Below are 20621 nucleotides of genomic sequence, written 5' to 3'. Positions count from 1 at the left end.
ATTGTCCTTGAATACTTATATTCTGCTTCCCTAAATCACTTCTGTAGTTTCAAATGGATATATGGTATTCCTTTATCCTTAGTCTCCATTACATAACGTTGCTGCAAGTTGTTAAATAGCTGGTATACTATATGTCCCAGAAGTGACTGTTTCTAGTAGTGGCTGAGATATTCCATCCTCTTTTTTGTTAATTTCATTTCACCTATTAGAATCTATATTCTATTGTACCTACTGGCATACATAATTATTTATACATACTACTTATTTATTATTATAATTCAACATTTATATTGGGGGTAGTGCCAAGAGACCAATCAGATGGAGCGAGACAGTGTGCAAATATACAGAAAATGAAAATACCTGCCCCAAAGAGCTAAAAATCTAAAAATCAAAACACAGCAAGTAGATGAGACACAGGCAAGCTTGGATGGGAAAGAGAGCAACAAATGTAACAGGATGTGTCTCATTCTTAGCCAATCAGGGGCAGTAACCACAACTCACTATATGCCTAGCCATGATATGGTTGCAGTTTAGAGAAAGCATTATGGAAGAGGTGAGTTTGAGGAAGGATTTGGAGGACAAGGTGGTGGCTTTACAGATTTTGACTGGGAACTTTTATGTGCATGAGGGACAACATAAGAGAGAGCAGTGGTTCTTGAGAGAGAAGTGGGTAAGCAGGTCATTGAGGCTGCCATCATTCATTTGTTAATTTTGTGAAGGACTTTGGAATACTGCCAGTTGAAAGAGCTACATAAATGCAAGTTGTTGTTATTGGTAGTAATAATGCACAGGACTGATGGATGAAAGAAAAGCAAATCTAGGCTAGTCCTCTGAGAAATCTCACATTTTGGGATATTCAATGTAAAATCCCATGGGACCTCCCACTCTTTTCAGACAATTCAGAAGGTTCTCAGCTAGTTCTCCATTTCTGTTACTGCACAACATTAACCAGTTGTCCAGAGGCTGCACTCCAATTATCTTCATATTACGCATATCCTTTGACCAGTCACCAGCACTCATTGGCAGACACTGCCAAAGGAAAAAAAACAATAAATTAACAATTAAAGAAAAATATCTTGTCAGAAGACAGTTCTTCATAGACAAACAGTTGTCAGCAGAAAATATTAAGGGTCAGTTTTGTTGACCATCCTTACATTGTTATACCTAGATAAAGGGGTAATTCAGTAGCCCTCTTCAAAGACAGACTGTAGTAGTTTACAATGGGAACAGAATTCTTTTAAGTGTCTGATCTGACACTTGGAGCAAATGTCAGGACTTATTTCTATGCCCTGGGAAAATCTTACTAAATGAAGTATGCGTTCACCTTACTCCACTGATCATACCTAAAAACAACTGCCAAATACGTTTGAGTATCTGGCTGTGAGATGGTTCTGCAAGCAAGGGAGCAGATACAAAAAGTACCATATGCAGGTGTTACATTAACAAACACCACCAACCGGGGTCCCAAGAGGCTGTTGACTTGACAGCCTGTCTCAACCAGCTTTGGGGCTTGATCATGCAAGCTTCTGAGCTTCTTTAACGCCTACTGATTTCAGAGGGAGTTCAGGGCATTCTGCACCCACTGGATCAAGCCACAAAGCTGGTTTTTAAAATCCTTTCTTAGAAAACAGCTGTCCCATATCTGGCTCAGCACCCTCATATTAAAGGTGCTTGTGGCTGCTGAGGATGTCAATGATGGCTAAAAAGAAAAGGAGTACTTGTGGCACCTTAGAGACTAACCAGTTTATTTGAGCATGAGCTTTCGTGAGCTACAGCTCACTTCATCGGATGCATAGCATATCGTGGAAACTGCAGAAGACATTATATACACACAGAGACCATGAAACAAAACTTCCTCCCACCTCACTCCCCCCGCCAGCGGGGGAGTGAGGTGGGAGGAAGTTTTGTTTCATGGTCTCTGTGTGTATATAATGTCTTCTGCAGTTTCCACGATATGCTATGCATCCGATGAAGTGAGCTGTAGCTCACGAAAGCTCATGCTCAAATAAACTGGTTAGTCTCTAAGGTGCCACAAGTACTCCTTTTCTTTTTACGAATACAGACTAACACGGCTGTTACTCTGAAACCTGTAATGATGGCTAACTGACCCATGCTGAAAGTTTTTTTCTAGAGCTAAGGAAACTATTCACACAAGGGCTTGTGGTAAATTCTCAGCTACAAAGTGTAAAGTAGCAAGTACCAACTTCCTAGACTCACTCCAGACAGTTGGGATGAATTTCTGTATTCCAAAGGTGGGGGTGCATAGAGTATGGCCTGAGGGCTCAATGTGGTCTACCGCCACCTAAATTACAGACCCAACCTGACTCTTATAACTATTGGGTAATAATAAAACCGAGTTTTCTAATAGCAGGCTTTCCCTCAGTAAGTTTCCCAGCCTTAGATATACTGGCACCTTTAAACAACAGTTACTGGGCACACCGGCAATGCCTAGAGAGACATTCTCATATGGAATTTAAAGTGAAAGTTTCTGTACTCACGGTCTGCTCCTGCATTAGGATTTTTTCAGTTGGGACAACACGGCCTGTCAGGGAAACTTGGCACCCAAGCTGCAGCCCCCACATCTCTAACTCTAAACGAGCCTCTTTGATTCTGTAAGAAGATTTTTTTGACTTTATGGACAGGAATAAAAAAAAAAAGAAGAAGAAAAAACCCACCAGCACCAAAAATCCCAGTGAACAGTCAGTCGGTAAAGTAGCAAACAAATTTTCGAAGCATCTGTTTCTATTTCGATTTTAATTTCTATCACACTGGAACAAATACCAGCTATTCCACTGAATAAAATAAATGAAATATGGATGCTCTATACATGATCATTTCTAAAGGTTTCAGAACTTCTGAATAAAAGAAAAAACTAAACACCACCAGTAATCAATGTCAGCTAGTTAAACTAGTGAGCCTGAGTACTACGTTACGTTTAAGTACATAGAATACACTAAGTTGTCTAGATTTTATCCAGCCTAGTGCACTGTAAATATAAAACCATCAACAGCTAACTAAGAATTATGGTACTTTAACTCCATCTAGAGGATCTAGTCATATCATAAATCACCAGAGTAAGTGTACGCAGCTGCTAAAACTCCAATACTGAATTCAAAGCTTGTTGTTCATTTTAAATAAAGTAATGCATTATTTCAGGTGCAAGTCCCGTACTTTTCTCTCCTTAACCCTCTCCCTCACAACTGTCAAGCCCTCCTATTCTTGTGTCTCATTACAGCTCTCTCATCCTCCTCTTTTCTTCAATGTAGCACTCCAGCACTTAGGCCTTGCTGCTGCTCTCACCTTCATCTCCCTCAATTGTCCCCACTAGTCAATATATTACATTGATAATATACAGTTTAAGTATATAAATACAGTGGAGCCCATTTAAATAAATATCTTTTAAAGAATTAGACTGGCTAAAAGGCAGTCAAAACAAAGTAATACATTATTTAAAAAAAAAAAGCTGGTAAAGCAATAAAACTGATTAAAATAATTTCCACTGCATAAAAAAGGTAATATGAGCTAGTGAGCTAGTAAAATAAGAATTGTTATATATATGGTCAGGTATACAGAAATAATTATAGCATTAAATATCAGAGCCCATCTGCTCTACCAGTATCAGTCCACCCCAGTGATTACTGTACAAACCTAGTAAAAGTATTCAACAATGTAAGTAGAAAGTTCACTCTTCCACTCTATTCCATTATTTCCGAATAGAATATTTATAGGGGATGTATGTGTGTGTGTGTGTGTGTGTGTATAACTTACACCTAAATTTAATGGCCAAACATTTTTAAAATGGGTGCTTAGATTACATCCCCAACATATCTATGCACTGGTGCAAGTATGTGATTGCATATAGAGTATTTTAAAGGTCCGGTGCTGCGCCAAAGGAAGTCAATGGCAACGCTCTCAATGATTTACATGGGTGCGGGATTGAGCCCTAAATGAAGAAACTACCAGTGATGTAAACTGAGCTAATATCCTCCAAATAATTAATAGTCATTATAGCTACTCAACTATTAACCTTACTTCCCCAGAAGGCTAAACTAGTGATGCATTCTTTTATTTTTGGTCCCATCTACACTACAGAAAACATCAACCATGCTGGGGGCCCCATTTACAACATAGTTGTCGCCGACACAGTTAAAATATGCTCCAAATTATAGTGTAAAGAACAGCAAATCAACGAGAGACTGCTGAATTGGAATTAATTTGCAAACTGGATACAATTAACTTAGGCTTGAATAGAGACTGGGAGTGGATGGGTCATTACACAAAGTAAAACTATTTCCCCATGTTTATTCTCTCCCCCCCCCCCCCCTTCCTCAGACGCTCTTGTCAACTGCTGGAAATGGCCCACCTTGATTATCACTACAAAAGGGTCCTCCCCGCCCCCGCTCTCTTGCTGGTAATAGCTCACCTTACCTGATCACTCTTGTTACAGTATGTATGGTAACACCCATTGTTTCATGTTCTCTGTGTATATAAATCTCCCCACTGTATTTTCCACTGAACGCATCCGATGAAGTGAGCTGTAGCTCATGAAAGCTTATGCTCAAATAAATTTGTTAGTCTCTAAGACTAACAAACTAACTAACAGACTAACACAGCTGCTACTCTGAAACCTGTCATATTTTAACTGTCCCCCAAAATCTTTCTACGGTCCTTACAAGCTGGAAACCAGGCTGTCACTTGATTTTAGGTACACAGCTTTTTTTGTAGTAGTAGCAGCAAATGTTTTGGTAAGCCATTCCTCCTCTTCTACATCTGTGCTACGATGACGAATCACAGCATGAGACTGCATGGCAGTTTAGCAGAACAGGTAACTACAGACTGTCAAAAGATCACACAACTCATTTAACTTAACATTTCAGGGAGATGTCTAATTTTGGTCCTAAAGGCAGGTTTTGTTATATTAAATTACCTCTGAATGTTGTCAGCAAGCCGAGACAGCCTTTGCTGTCTTTGCTCAGGATTCAGATGCATTTCTTGAGCCAGATCCTTCATCAGACAGAAGTCAGAAATTGCCCGGCTGGTCAAACCTAATAATAATGATAATACGTCAGAAAGCATCACTTCCCCATCCTCCCACCCTCCCCCGAAAAAATCCAGAAAAAGGATATCATCAGCACTGATCTAGAATATCTGTGTGTTCATTCCAGACCTATCATCATGGTACCTGATGCTATATTGTTACTTAACAGATATATTGTGGTGGCCCCTACTGGCTTCAACCTGATTGCGATTTTTTATGCTAGGTACTATATAAACACAGAAAATTGACAAACCCTGCCCCAAAAAACCTACGACGTAAAACAAGAAAGGTTGGGATAAGGGAAGGGGAGGTGAGATAAAAATAGGAGGATGTGTACAATTCTTAGTTGGGAGATTCCCTAACTAATAATATCTAACTTCCCTAGCTATTAATATTAATTCTTCATTAAAAAAAGCGTCCTTTGGTTTACAGACAGCCCATTTTGCCACTGTGCAAACTGCCCACTAGTAGGGAGTTGGATGTAAGACTGAGGACTGGTCTTCATTACAGGGAGATCGAAGCTGCTGCAATTGATGTAGCAGAGGTCGATTTAGCAGGTCTAGTGACCTGCTAAATCGATGTCAAAGTGCTCTCCAGTTGACTCTGGTACTCCAGCTCCCCAAGAAGATTAAGGTAAGTTGACCAGACAGGGTCTCCCATCAACACAGTGCAGTGAACATACCGGGGCAAGTTGACCTAAGCTACGTTGACTCCAGCTACGTGAATAAAGTAGCTGGAGTAGCACAACTTAAGACGACTTACCCCGGTAGTGAAGACAAGCCCAAAGTTAAATGGTTCAAATTCCTGGGTGGACAGATGCTACCTATGGAGCTCTTAGCTTATAAGTTAAAAGATGACATCTGCTATCAATCTTGAAAGAATGCAGGTTATTCTTTTGGCATGCATGATGTTGAATTTATTGCCAAAAAAAGTGACATAAAAGTGGTTTGCCCAATAAAGGGGAAAGCAGTAGATGAAGTGTCCAAATTGATAATAGCAGTAACCCCTTCCACCAAAAACTGTAAACCTCAGGTCACTGCTGTAGTTTTTCTTTTAGATTTACATCAACATTTTGGTGCATGTATTCTGCAGCCTTGAGTGTTTTCACAAGTTGTCACTGAGAGAGTGTAATCTCTTTGAGGCCTCCTTAATTTATACAAATATACACTCTTCAAAAAGTATTCCTGGTCTTCACAACCCTGGCCAGTGTCTTAGTATGAATGCAACGTGAAATTGACAATAAGCCAATGGAGTTCCTCCAGATTTAAAGCTGCGTAACTGAAAGCAAAACGTGGCCTGCTGTATATAGGGATTTTGATTTGTTTCAAAGTGAGTATCAATCCAAAAAGTGTATAATTTGCTGCTATGTTTCATACTGTTGCCAATTAGTGAACCTTAAGTTATGCCAGACCCATGCTCTTGTCCAGTCTGAAACTGACAAGGAGCAATGCTCAATATGCTTTTAGTGTAGTTACCCCAGATTAAATCAGTGAGAGATGTCCATCTCCTAAAAGAAATAGCTGAGAAGTGAGAGGTTGCTTATTTCTGATCATTGTCTCATATGCAGCAAAGAGAAATTTCTTTAGTAAAGAGGCTTATGCTGTTTATTCCATCTTCACAGCAGCTCTGGATGCCAGCTCTAGATGCAATTTACAAATATGTTGTTTTAAGTGTATAATAATTTGTAAGTATATAATAGTTTGTAAGTAGACTGCAGGTAAAAGATGATTACTAATCTTTCATAACTGTTGTTCAAGATGAGTTGCTCACATCCATTCCATTCTAGGTGTTCGTGCGCCGACATGCACGGCTGCTGGAGATTTTTGCCAGCCCTGTAGGGCCCCAAGGAGCTCTACGCTCATGTGCTGGTATATGAGGCGCTGCCTGCCTTGTGCTCTCTCAGTTCTTGCTTGTTGTCAACTCCAACAGAGAGGAAGGAGGGTGAGTCATGGAATGGACATGAGGAACACATCTCAAAGAACAACATTTACAAAAGGTTAGTGACACAGGGAAGAAAGGAGAGCAGCAGAATACGGACGCTGGACTTCAGAAAAGCAGATTTTGACTCCCTCAGGGAACTGATGGGCAGGATCCCCTGGGATAATAACATGAGGGGGAAAGGAGTCCAGGAGAGCTGGCTGTATTTTAAAGAATCCTTATTGAGGTTACAGGGACAAACCAGCCCGATGTGTAGAAAGAATAGTAAATATGGAAGGCGACCACCTTGGCTTAACAGTGAAATCCTTGCTGATCTTAAACACAAAAAAGAAGCTTACAAGAAGTGGAAGATTGGACAAATGACCAGGGAAGAGTATAAAAATATTGCTCGGGCATGCAGGAGTGAAATCAGGAAGGCCAAATCACACCTGGAGTTGCAGCTAGCAAAAGATGTTAACAGTAACAAGAGGGTTTCTTCAGGTATGTTAGCAACAAGAAGAAAGACAAGGAAAGTGTGGGCCCCTTACTGAATGAGGAAGGCAACCTACTGACAGAGGATGTGGAAAAAGCTAATGTACTCAATGCTTTTTTTGCCTCTGTCTTCACGAACAAGGTCAGCTCCCAGACTGCTGCACTGGCCAGCACAGCATGGGGAGGAGGTGACCAGTCCTCTGTGGAGAAAAAAGTGGTTCGGGACTATTTAGAAAAGCTGGACGAGCACAAGTCCATGGGGCCGGATGCGCTGCATCCAAGAGTGCTAAAGGAGTTGGCGGATGTGATTGCAGAGCCATTGGCCATTATCTTTGAAAACTCATGGCGATCGGGGGAAGTCCCGGACGACTGGAAAAAGGCTAATGTAGTGCCCATCTTTAAAAAAGGGAAGGAGGAGGATCCTGGGAACTACAGGCCAGTCAGCCTCACCTCAGTCCCTGGAAAAATCATGGAGCAGGTCCTCAAGGAACCAATTCTGAAGCACTTAGAGGAGAGGAAAGTGATCAGGAACAGTCAGCATGGATTCACTAAGGGCAAGTCATGCCTGACTAATCTAATTGCCTTCTATAACGAGATAACTGGCTCTGTGGATGAGGGGAAAGCGGTGGACGTGTTGTTCCTTGACTTTAGCAAAGCTTTTGACACAGTCTCCCACAGTATTCTTGCCAGCAAGTTAAAGAAGTATGGGCTGGATGAATGGACTATAAGGTGGATAGAAAGCCGGGTAGATTGTCGGGCTCAACGGGTAGTGATCAATGGCTCCATGTCTAGTTGGTAGCCGGTATCAAGTGGAGTGCCCCAAGGGTCGGTCCTCAGGCCAGTTTTGTTCAATATCTTCATTAACGATCTGGACGATAGCGTGGATTGCACCCTCAGCAAGTTTGCAGATGACACTAAACTGGGAGGAGACGTAGATACACTGGAGGGTAGGGATAGGATACAGAGGGACCTAGACAAATCAGAGAATTGGGCCAAAAGAAATCTGATGAGGTTCAACAAGGACAAGCGCAGAGTCCTGCACTTAGGATGGAAGAATCCCATGCACTGCTACAGACGAGGGACTGAATGGTTAGGCAGCAGTTCTGCAGAAAAGGACCTGGGGGTTACAGTGGATGAGAAGCTGGATATGAGTCAACAGTGTGCCCTTGTTGCCAAGAAGGCCAATGGCATTTTGGGATGTATAAGTAGGGGCATTGCCAGCAGATCGAGGGACGTGATCGTTCCCCTCTATTCAACATTGGTGAGGCCTCATCTGGAGTACTGTGTCCAGTTTTGGGCCCCACACTACAAGAAGGATGTGGAAAAATTGGAAAACGTCCAGCGAAGGGCAACAAAAATTGTTAGGGGACTGGAACACATGACTTATGGAGGAGAGGCTGAGGGAACTGGGATTGTTTAGTCTGCAGAAGAGAAGAATGAGGGGGGATTTGATAGCTGCTTTCAACTACCTCAAAGGGGGTTCCAAAGAGGATGGATCGAGACTGTTCTCAGTGGTAGCAGATGACAGAACAAGGAGTAATGGTCTCAAGTTGCAGTGGGGGAGGTTTAGGTTGGATATTAGGAAAAACTTTTTCACTAGTCACCTAGGTCAGTCTTTCCAGTGAAGCACTGGAATGCGTTACCTAGGGAGGTGGTGGAATCTCCTTCCTCAGAGGTTTTTAAGGTCAGGCTTGACAAAGCCCTGGCTGGGATGATTTAGTTGGGGATTGGTCCTGCTTTGAGCAGAGGATTGGACTAGATGACCTCCTGAGGTCACTTCCAACCCTGATATTCTATTCTATGATTAGTAACCGTCTTTTCTTTTTCGAGTGCTTGCTCATGCCGATTCCATGTTTGGTGACTCACAAGCAGTATCCCCCTGGAGGTGGGCTCAGAGTTCACGGATGTGCTGTTTGCAACACTTCTCTGCCAAAGCTGACATCATTCCGAGCCTGCTGGGTGATGTTATAATGGGATGCAAAGGCAAGGACTCAAGACCAAGTAGCGGCTCTGCAGATGTCTTGAATTGGCACCTGTGTGAGGAAGGCTGCTGATGAGGCTAGCGCTTTGGTGGAGTGAGAGGATACCTTTGCTTGTTCATAACAAAACTTGATGCAGGTGGTTATGTACAAGGAAATTCTCTGAGGAGATCGGCAGACCTTTCATACTGTCTGCCACTGCGACAAAGAGCTGTGCCAACTTATGAAAGGGTCTAGTTCTTTCGATATAGAAGGCCAAGGCTCATCTAACATTCAGAGTATGCAACCTGCGCTCCTTGCTGGGTTTGTGAGGTTTCGGAAAGAACACCAGTAGAAATGTGTCCTGATGACCATGGAACTGTGAGACCACTTTTGGTAAAAAGGCTGGGTGGAGCAGCAGCTGGACTTTGAACCAGGGCGGGAGGAGGGTTCCAATATCAGCGCTGGAGCAGGGCCTGGTGGTCCTTAAAGTCATCAGGTGGGCTGGCGCTGAATGGGCCCGTGACCGCCTCATCCGGGGAGTACGAGGACAACTGTATGGGCGGAGGGGGGCCTGTTCCTCCTCCTCTGCTGGGGAGGATGGGTTGGAGGTAGGCACAGACTCTTGAGGGTCGGCCACCGGGTGCTCCTCTGGTGCCAGGCCCGGTGCCAGAGGCCGCTGTTCCATGGCGGTGGCCAACAAATGGACCGATGGGGGCATCGCCATGACTGAAACCCCCCAGACATTCCAACACTGCCACTGAGCAGGCCACTGCCCTGGCTGTCACTGTCCAGCTGCCACTGCTGTCGGCTCTGACGCCCAGTCCTGCTGCTGAGGCCAGAGTGACAGGCTGAAGCGGCCCTTGGTACCAGAGGAGCTCCCTTCCGGAGACGATGGAGGGGCTATCAAGGCCTAGGTCTGCCTAGAGACCACTGATACCGGAGATCAGTTCCCCGGCCGAGAGGACCGGTGCTGACGGTATGGTGAGCAGGTGCAGTGCCAAGGAGATTGGAGGCAGGAAGGAGATTGTTCCCACAGTGTCGGTGACTGGGAATGGCGCCGGAATGACGATCTTGGGGACGGTGACTGGCGTCAGTAATATGGGGACTGGCGCCTCCCTCCCAGAGAGCCACATTGAGACCACGGTGACTGTGGAGCTGGCAACCGGTGGTAAGTCCTTGTCAATCTCAACATCGGCATTGGCGACTGGCGGTGGAGAGCGTGCCATTGTCTCAAGGGATTGGCGGTGCTCCACCACTTCTTGAGGAGCCTTGTCAGCTGCTTTGCCCTCTTGGGGAGCCTTAGCCAAAGGCTGCGGCACTGGTGGCTCTGGTTGCGTGGGCGGAGGCCTGTGCTCCTTCAACGCCTGGGCCTTCGAAGGGATCAGTGCCAGCAGGGAAGCAGGTCCAGTTCCGCTCACAGAAGTCGAAGCAGGACCTTTTGTCAGGCTGACGGCCCCGACGAGGGAGGGCTGACTGCAGGGCTCCGTTGTAGGCAGGCAGCTCGGGGCTCACTTCTTGTTCACAGCCAACTGGCCCTTCTTCGTTGGTGCCGGGGAACCGTGCTTCTTGGCCCTTTTCTTCGGCAACGGCAACATGGAGCAGTGTCAAGAGGGCCCTGGTGGCGCACTTCGTGCTGATGTTGAGGTGCTGGGAGATTCATGCCAAGATGGCTTGGGAGCTGGGTGGACTCCATAAGGAGGGCTCTAAGCCTGATGTCTCTCTCCTTCTGTGTGCAAGGCTCAAAGTTCTTACAAATATGGCACCGCTCTTTAACGTGCGTTTCCTCCAAGCACTTGAGACAGCCACCGTGGGGGTCGCTAATAGGCATAGGCCTGTTACAGGAGTCGCAGTGCTTAGAGCCCAGAGACTGGGGCATGCCTCACCCGGGGCAAAGTCCCCGCTGGGACCTAGCTACTAACACTAACTACTACAATTAACAGGTATTTAACACTAAAGATAACTATACACAAAGCCAAAAAGCACAAAGTCCAAAGGAAGTAACCACAAGTCCTTGACGAGCAAGGAAGGCACTCCGACTGACAACCATGGGCAGTAGTAAGGAACTGAGAGGGTATAGGGCCAGCAGTACCTGATATACTGCACCATGAGCAAAGCACTCCAGAGGGCACCACATCCGACCCTACGGGTACCGCTAAGGCAAAAATCTCAGACAGCCACGCACATGGGATGTGGTGCCCTCTGGAGTGCTTTGCTCATGGTGCAGTATATAAAGTACTGCTGGCCCTACACCCTCTCAGTTCCTTCCTAGAATGGAATCAACATGAGCAAGCACTTGAAGAAGAACCAGAGATACTGGCGGAAAGGTGTATAGTAGTGACTCCATCCATGGAAGTAGGAAGGCATCAGAGAGGGAACCTCTGGTGAGCCTGCAGGTCGAGCAGAACTGGTGACACTTTCTGTTCTGCCTGGATGCCAACAGGTCCACCTAGGAAGTCCCCCACCTCTGGAAGATCACACTGACTGCCTCTGGGTGGAGTGACCACTCGTAGCAAGATGAGAGGACCTCCTGAGGAGATCTGCCAGCACGTTCCTGACACCCAGAAGGTGTGATGCCACGAGATGAATGGCATGCTGTACACAGAAATCCCATAACTGGAGAGCCTCTTGGCATAGAGCTGACGAGAGAGCTCCACCTTGCTTGTTGATATAGAACATCACGCCAGTACTGTCCATCAGGATTTGAACCACTCTGCCCCTCAGGTAAGGAAGAAACACCTGGCAGGCCCTGAATTCCTCAACATTTATATGGAGGGCACGATCCTCCTGTGACCAAAGACCTTGCGTGCTGAGGTCATCGAGTTGGGCTCTCCACCCCAGATCCAAAGCACTGGAGACCAATGTTATCGATGGAGATTGGGCCACGAAGGGAATTCCTTCCAACACTGATCGGGGGTCCATCCACCAGGTCAGGGATGACAGGATGTGCGATGGGACTGTGACCACTAGATCCAAATTATGTCTGCCAGGAGCATAAACCAACACCAGCCACGTCTGCAGGAGCTTGAAGCATAGACGTGCATGCTGGACCACTTAAGTACATGCTGCCATATGGCCCAGAGCCTTGAGGCATACCTGAGCAGTCTTGAGCTAGTGGGCTCTTACATGTGTGATGAGATCCAACATGGCTCAGAACAGAGGCAGAAAGGCTCTGGCCTGAGTAGAATTGAGTGCTGCCCCTATAAACTCTATCTCCTGAACTGGGGTCAGGGTTGACTTCCGCTAGTTTATAAGTGGGCCCAGATCCTGACAGGTGGCCCGCACCAGACTGAGGCTGTGCTGAACCTGTGCTCGTGACCTGCCTCTGACAAGTCAGTCATCGAGGTATGTGTAGATCTATACCCCTTGACGTCTTGGGTAAGTGGCCACTACTACTATACACTTTGTGAAGACCCTCATAGCAGACAAAAGGTCAAAGCACCATGAACTGTAAATGGCATCGGCCCACTATGAATCGGAGGAATCTCCTGTGTTCATGGAAAACAGAAATGTGGAAACAGGAAATGGATCAAAAGAGGGGATGATGGAGGCCAGGGAGACCATGCAAAACTTCAACTTCTTGAGATATTTGTTGAGGCGATGCAGGTCTAGGATGGGTCTAAAGCTGCCTTTGGCCTTTGGGATTAGGAAATACTGGGAATAAATTCCCTTTCCCCTCATATTTTGAGGAACTTCCTCTATGACTCCTATCTGTAGAAGGGTTTCCACCTCCTGGACAGGGTGCTGCTCATGAGAAGGGTCCCTGAAAAGGGAGAGGGAGGAGGGATGGAGGAAAACTGCAGAGTGTAGCCAGTTGTAATGGTGTTGAGCACCCAACGGTCTGAGGTACCCTGAGCCCATGCAGTGAGGAAAGGAGACAAGCAGTTCAGAAACAGAAGGAGGGATGGATCCTAGGGCCAGACTGAAATACTGTCCTCGGGCGCACCCGCAAAATGCCTGCCATGGGCCACCTGAGTGTCGCACGGGCCCCAACTGGGCAGCTGAGGAGGATGGGGTGGGACAACATTTAACACCTTTGTGTCTCTCCCTTCTCTTGTAGGAGCTCTTCTGTGGCGGACCCGAGAATCTAGGCAGTGGAGGCGACCGGAAATGTCAGCCTGCGGCATGTACAGTCCCAAGGAGCGAAGCATGATACAGGAATCTTTCAGTCTGTGCAGCCTGGTATCCATTTGCTCTGAAAACAAAGCTTTGCCCTCAAATGGAAGGTCCTGAATGGACTGCTGCACTTCTTGGGACAGCCATAAGTTGCGTCTCATGGATATAGCGGAGGCCATTGACCTGGCCACCGAAACAGCCACATCCAACGCCATCTGGAGAGAGGCTCTGGCAACCGTTCTACCCTCCTTCAGGATGGACGTGAACTCCTGTCCAAGTTCTTGTGGCAGGGAGTTTACTCAACGAATCCAAGATATTGAAATTATATCTCCCCAACAATGCTTTCTGGTTAGATATTCTAGGTTGGAGCCTGGCAGTAAAATAAATTTTTCTCCCAAAGAGGTCCAGTTTTCCAGCGTCCTTGTTTTTAGGCATGGCTTTTGCCTGTCCTGCTCATTTGCAGCAGATGCTACCAGAGATGCTGGAGGCGGGTGTGAATATAAGTATTCGTAGCACTTGTCAAGCTCATAAAATTTCTTTTCTGCCCTGTGACGGTGCTGCCTGTGGGAGCCAGCTGAGGTCACTCAATCAGGGTGAACTCCAAACAGAACGGTGCAGACAAACCCCAAACGCTGGTGGATATTCCAGTACTTAGATTTACCAAGCCAGCACAAAACAGCTTCTATAGTACCTCACTGGCTACTCAGAAGTCCAAATAATGCAGTTCACTTAAAGTACCCAGCCTCAGGCCTCCATCCAGACACACATGTCAAACATATGATGATAAATTTTGAAAATCTTATTTCATCGTATAAAAGAAAAGGTTCTCCTGACCCCAAAGGACCAAGCCCCATACCCAGGACAAATGGTAACTCAGATCTTACCCAAAATATACGCTTATAGTCAATTCTTATTAACTAAACTAAAATTTATTAAAAAAGAAAAAAAAGAGAATGTTGGTTAAAAGATCAAGATACATACAGACTTGAATTCAATTCTTGAGGTTCAGATACATAGCACATATGAGCTTATAGTTGCCAAAAGTCCTTTTAGAAATAGTCCATAGGTTATAGTCAAATGTCCATATTCAGGATGACTCCAGTCAGTGACTGGGGATCTCAATCCTTATGGCTTAAGGTTCCCCCTCTTGAAACCCAAAGCAGATCTGAGATGAAGAAGGATCGTGTCCCAAGATTTTTATACATTTCCTGCAGCCTTTTGGCCTGAGAAAAGAATAGGCTTAACATTCCTTCTTCCAAACATCATGGCAATTAGCCCAGGATAATTTATCCATTAAACAGATCAGACACAGGTTATCACAACCTTCAAAGAGACACAGACAATACTATTATTTCACTCAAATATATGTTAATATTCCTTTTTTGATCTTTGAATCAAAGCTACAGCAATAGACAAAACTTGTTTGTTTACATCACAAGACCTGAGCAAACATCTCTTCTATCTCTAACAATAATACAGGCTTGCATTTCAAAGCTCTATTCATTTACATATCTTCCTAACCAGTCTCTAAAGTTCGGCCATGGGTCAGGTCAGTCGGTGAGTTAATTAACTCTTTCTGGCCCTGTCATCTTTCAATGAGATATTATATTACACTCATAACATCACATACCCTCTTAGACATTGGTGGCAAAGGGGACGGGGTCTGCCAAAGGGCCTTGACCACTTTCAGCACCCCTTCATGCACTGGCAGTGCAACCTTAGAGAGTGCTGCAGCCACCAGGATGTCAAAGAGGCTATGTGTTGGCTCTATGAGCGCCTCCTGGTAGGCCGAAAGTCATCTGGTGGGAGAGACCTGCAACTGCTTCATCCGGGGATGAGGAGGATGAAGACAATACCAGGGAGGGGCTGTGGCACCTTCTACCGGGGAAGTCTCCCTTGAAACTGACACTTGCCCTTCAGTACCAGCATCAGAGACCAAGTCTGGCTTCTGCACCAGCGTAGGCGGTGCCGCAGACCGCTTGTTGGAAGTGGCTGCGGATGATTGGTGAGAGTACAGGCCTGGTATCACGGGGAGCTGCAGGTCCAGCTCTAAAGTCCGGTGCCCAGGCTGACCAATGCTTCTGAGGCTGCGAACTGAACTCCCCCTCTGACTCCAAGGAAGACTCCTCTCTCGGGGACCATGGCAGGATAGTTGGTGCCTCCCTCAGTCAGCCCTGACAGGAGGCCAGAAAGCAGAGCTGCGAGGAAGGTGACTGGCAGTGTTCCGGAGAACGTACTGCTTAGGCAGGGACTGGAGTCAAGATGGTGGAGAGTGGCGCCGAGCTGGAGACCACGTCGAGGACCTTCGAGGGGTCAGCAATTGGTGCTGCAGCATCACAACTGTTGCCGAGAGGAGGGCAGCTGGTACCGGGAGGGTGGGGACTGACATTGCAAGGTCAGTGAGCCACATCATGAAGCAGGAGAGCGTGAACATAGAGCCAAAGACCTGGGCCGCCGGATCGGAGACTGTGGTTGTGGTATAGGAAATCAGGGCCGTAATGTGAAGGACTGGTGCCGTGACTCCAGGACTGGCAACAACCGAGTGCCCATTGCGGTGGTCCCATGGAGAGCTTCCATTTGGAAGGAGGAGCCTTCGCTCACTCTGCCGCTGACTGGAGAGCCCGTTGCGTAGGCGGTACTGGGAGGGCCATCAGGTCCCTGGCTGCCTGAAATGCTTCCACGTCGAAGGAACTGTTATATGTACGGGTCCCCTACCGCTCCCAGGAGTCTGAGGTAGTTCCCTGGGTGGGCTCAGGGCCCTTGATGAAGAGGCTGCCCCTTGCCACCCCACCGAAGGCAGGTGGCCAAACACGGGTCCTTTACCTGCCCTCCCTTTCCTGTCCTTGCTCAGCACCGGGGAACACTCCTGCTGTTTTTTGCACCTCTTTCTCGGCATCAGTGATGGCAAATTGTGCCAGGGTGAGCCCAGGGCCAGTGGAGCACTCCATACCAATGAGAACGTGCCCAGTGCAGAGTCAGAATGGGATGGTTCTGAGGCAGGTATCAGAGCAGCCTCCAACAGGAGGGCTTTCAAACAGATACCTCTGTCCTTTTGAGTCCTTGGCCTAAAGTTCTTAAGAATTCTGCACTTATTTTAAACGTGCGTCTCCCCCAAACACTTCAGACAACTTGCATAGGAGTCACTGATCAGCATAGATTTATGGCAAGTGGAACATGGTTTGAAGCCCGGGGACCAGGACATGCCCCATGCCTAGGATAATGTCCCTAACGGGACCATTAACTAACTCTAATTTACTAACTACAAAATACTAACTCTACTGAACAACTATATACAAGAAACTATGAAAGAGAACCACTGTAAGTGCTTGCAGTTGCAAGAACAACTGTCATGAGCAGTAAGAAGGAACTGAGAGGGCACAGGGCTAACGGCACCTCATATACCAGTGCAAAAGCGCAAGGCTCCAGGAGGCGCCAGAGGTGGCCCTACAGATACCACTAAGGCAAAAATCTCCAACAGCCACGGGGGCACACACACCTAACATGGCATTGACATGAGCAAGCATTTGAAGAATGCTTTTTCCTCCATTTTCTGCAAAGCAAACGTGAAAGTTCTCCCACTTCCTGAACATCTAAAATATGAGCCTAGTTCTCCCCAGTGCAGCATATACACAGCACTTCACTCATGAATATTTAAAGAAGTTGTTTAGTGACAAGGAAAATAACTGCTAAATCCTGGCAGAATAAAATGGTCAATTGAAAACACACACAACTCTTGTAAAGAAACTAACAGTGACCCATATGAGAACCCACTATAACAATATAATTTTTCTCTTCCCTTAGATAACGTAACTCCACATAGCATATAAAGTACTGAAAAGACTATCACTGTCTTGAAACATAAGAAAATGAATCTGAGTCTGTGTCATGCTGTTGAACCTGTTGGCTGAAGCAAATTCCAAAATAACAATTAGGATTTGTGTAGCATTTTACATTTTCAAAGCACTATATGATCACCAGGGTCCTGATTCTGATCTTGCACTGGTGTAAACCTATGAACTTCAACTGATTTGCTCCTGATTTACAACAGTTTTAAATCAAAAAAAGATCTAGCCAATTAAGCCTCTCAACACACCTATATGACAGGTATCATTTATCCCTATTTTACAAATTAGGAAACAAACAGTGAGGGTAAGCGAATTGCCCAAGCACACACATACCTAGACGTATCTCATATAGGCTCCTGTTTCTAGTTTAAGTTAAATAACTGTTTAGGACTGTTGATTAATTGCAGTTAACTCACGCAATTAACTAAAAAAAAAATTAATCGTGATTAATCGCAGTTTTAATCGCACTGCTAAACAATAGAATACCAACTGAAATTTATTAAATATTTTAGATGTTTTTCTACATTTTCATATATATTGTATTCTGTGTTGTAATTGAAATCCAAGAGTATATTATTTATTACAAATATTTGCACTGTAAAAATGATAAACAAAAGAAATAGTATTTTTCAATTCACCTCATACAAGTACTGACTGTAGTGCAATCTTTGTCATGAAAGTGAAACTTAGATTTTTTTTGTTACATAACTGCACTCAAAAATAAAACAATGTAAAACTTCAGAGCCTATAAGTCCACTCAGTCCTACTTCTTGTTCAGCCAATTGCTAAGACAAACAAGTTTGTTTATATTTACAGGAGATAATGCTGTCCTCCTCTTATTTACAATGTCACCAGAAAATGAGAACAGGCATTTGCATGGCACTTTTGTAAACGGCATTGCAAGGTATCTCCATGTCAGATATGCTAAACATTTGTATGCCCCTTCACTCTTTGGCCACCACTCCAGAGGACATGCTTCCATGATGATGATGCTCGTTAAAAAAATAATGCGTTAATTACATCTGCGACTGAACTTCTTGGGGGAGAATAGTATGTCCCCTGCTCTGTTTTACCCGCATTCTGCAATATATTTCATGTTATAGCAGTCTCAGATGATGACCCAGCACATGTTGTTCATTTTAAGAACACCTTCACAGCAGATCTGACAAAACACAAAGAAGGTACCAATGTGAGATTTCTAAAGGTAACTACAGCACTCGACCCAAGACTTAAGAATCGGAAGTGCCTTCCAAAACCTGAGAGCGATGAGGTGTGGAGCATGCTTTCAGACGTCTTAAAAGAGCAACACTCTGATGCGGAAACTACAGAACCCAAACCACCAAAAAAAAAAAAATCAACCTTCTGCTGGTGGCATCTGACTCAGATAATGAAAATGAACATGCGTCAGCCCACACTGCTTTGGATCGTTATCAAGCAGAACCCATCATCAGCATGAACGCATGTCCCTTGGAATGGTGGTTGAAGCATGAAGGGACACATGAATCTTCAGTGCATCTGGCACATAAATATCTTGCGATGACGGCTACAACAGTGCCATGAGAATGCCTGTTCTCACTTTCAGGTGACACTGTAAACAAGAAGTGGGCAGCATTATCTCCTGCAAATGTAAACAAACTTGTTTGTTTGAGCAATTGGCTGAACAAGAAGTAGGACTGAGTGGACTTGCAGGCTCTAAAATTTTACATTGTTTTACTTGTGAATGCAGTTTTTTTGTACATAATTCTACATTTGTAAGTTCAACTTTCATGATAAAGAGATTGTACTACAGTACTTGTATTACGGGAATCGAAAAATACTATTTCTTTTGGTTATTTTACCGTGCAAATACTTGCAATAAAAAAAATTATTATATAAAGTGAGCATTGTACACTTTGTATTCTGTGTTGTAATTGAAATCAATATATTTGAAAATGTAGAAAACATCCAAAAATATTTAAATAAATGGTATTCTATTATTGTTTAATTGCGCGAGGGTTACTTGTCCCTATCACCTCCTTAGGTCCTCACTGCCCCGCCCCCCCCCAACATAGGGACCTAGCATGGCATAAGGAGAACCTCTTATGTTGGGGGCAGTGGGGTGGTACTGGTGTCTGTCATATTCCTTTGCCTAATTAACCCAGGACTTTTCGGTATTAGGAGTGCTTGGTTCTCTCCAACCCCATCCCAAGTTGAATAAAAGGGTATGTCTACACAGCCCACAGCAGCAAGTCTCCGAGCCTGCCTCCTCTCTAGGCTTCAGAACCAGAGCTCCAGCCCAAGCTGAAACCTCAAACAGCTATTTTTACAGACTCAGGTTTGTGCTAGTTCTATCAGCCAGGCTGGGAGGCTCGCTCCCAAATACTGTGTAGATATACCCTCAGAGGCCCTAGTTCAGTTTCCATATGACACACAAGCTAAGGAGCTATTTTCAGCAGCCAGGTCTGGTTCTGCCTCATGCTTCCCCATCATACTGAATCAGAGTATGTTTAATATACTGTCATTTTGCTAATTAAATACCATTCCAAGTGCTCCCTGTCCTCTTTTGCTGTCAGCCTACATTACCTAGCTGCTGGATCAGACAAGATTTATAAGTTAAGTGTGGTTTACCTGTTAGATAGCACAGCTCAGGGATCAGGTGGACAACACGGGGTTCAACAGTGCTATTCTGCTTACTTTTCAATCGGCTAACCAGCACAGGCTGATTTAGGTCAGTCAGGACTATATCATACTGCTGTAAGATGAAATATTATTGAGGTAAAAGTTAATCAGGAGACACTGCACCATATTCCAGATAATTAGTCAAATCTGCTCATAAGCTGCAAGTATTCCACTGGCTGTGTTCTGGGCTGTACAATAAAGACCAAATTAATCTTGTCCACATATAGAGATACACGCACCCCCCCCACCCAGAGGTACAAAGGAGAAGGAAAGCAGATTTTCCCAACCACATGGGATTCCTCTTGTGTAGAGGAATTCCTGTGTGGTAAAACTGGCATGGATACCTCTAAACCAGTCATTCCTTACTCTCCCGATGTATAGGGCATACAGTGCAAGAGCCGAAGCAGGCAGTGCTTCAGCTATCCCCAGCTCAGGGGATGGATTCTCAGGAACCATAGCTAACTAGACATAATTCACAACAGAGACTGTTCTAAGTTGCACCAGTTGCCAAAAACAGCCCCCAGGATTAGGGGGAAGGGCAGAGAGTGAGGTCCAGTACACTGAGAATCTAGCCCTACATTTTTATCCTGTGCTTCT

General features: G+C 45.1%; 1 protein-coding gene across 5 annotated transcripts in view; it reads right to left on the bottom strand.

Moving 5' to 3' along the window:
• Positions 1–20621, bottom strand: part of PIWIL4 (piwi like RNA-mediated gene silencing 4) — an 81839-nt gene that overhangs the window by 43868 nt on the left and 17350 nt on the right. For all 5 annotated transcript variants that reach the window (XR_006285952.1, XM_043529144.1, XM_043529133.1 and 2 more), the window contains 4 exons: positions 19974–20097; positions 4928–5045; positions 2499–2610; positions 845–1029 (listed from right to left, as the gene is read on the bottom strand). Coding sequence is in view for 4 of the 5 variants with exons in the window: in XM_043529144.1 (XP_043385079.1) it covers positions 845–1029; positions 2499–2610; positions 4928–5045; positions 19974–20097 (539 nt within the window). In the remaining variant the exon portion in view is untranslated. The remainder of the gene's footprint in view (positions 1–844; positions 1030–2498; positions 2611–4927; positions 5046–19973; positions 20098–20621) is intronic.

This window comes from Chelonia mydas, chromosome 1, assembly GCF_015237465.2.
Source record: "Chelonia mydas isolate rCheMyd1 chromosome 1, rCheMyd1.pri.v2, whole genome shotgun sequence".
NCBI lineage: Eukaryota > Metazoa > Chordata > Testudines > Cheloniidae > Chelonia > Chelonia mydas.
Note: the sequence above shows the minus strand (reverse complement) of the source record. Positions and strands in the feature narration are given on the sequence as shown.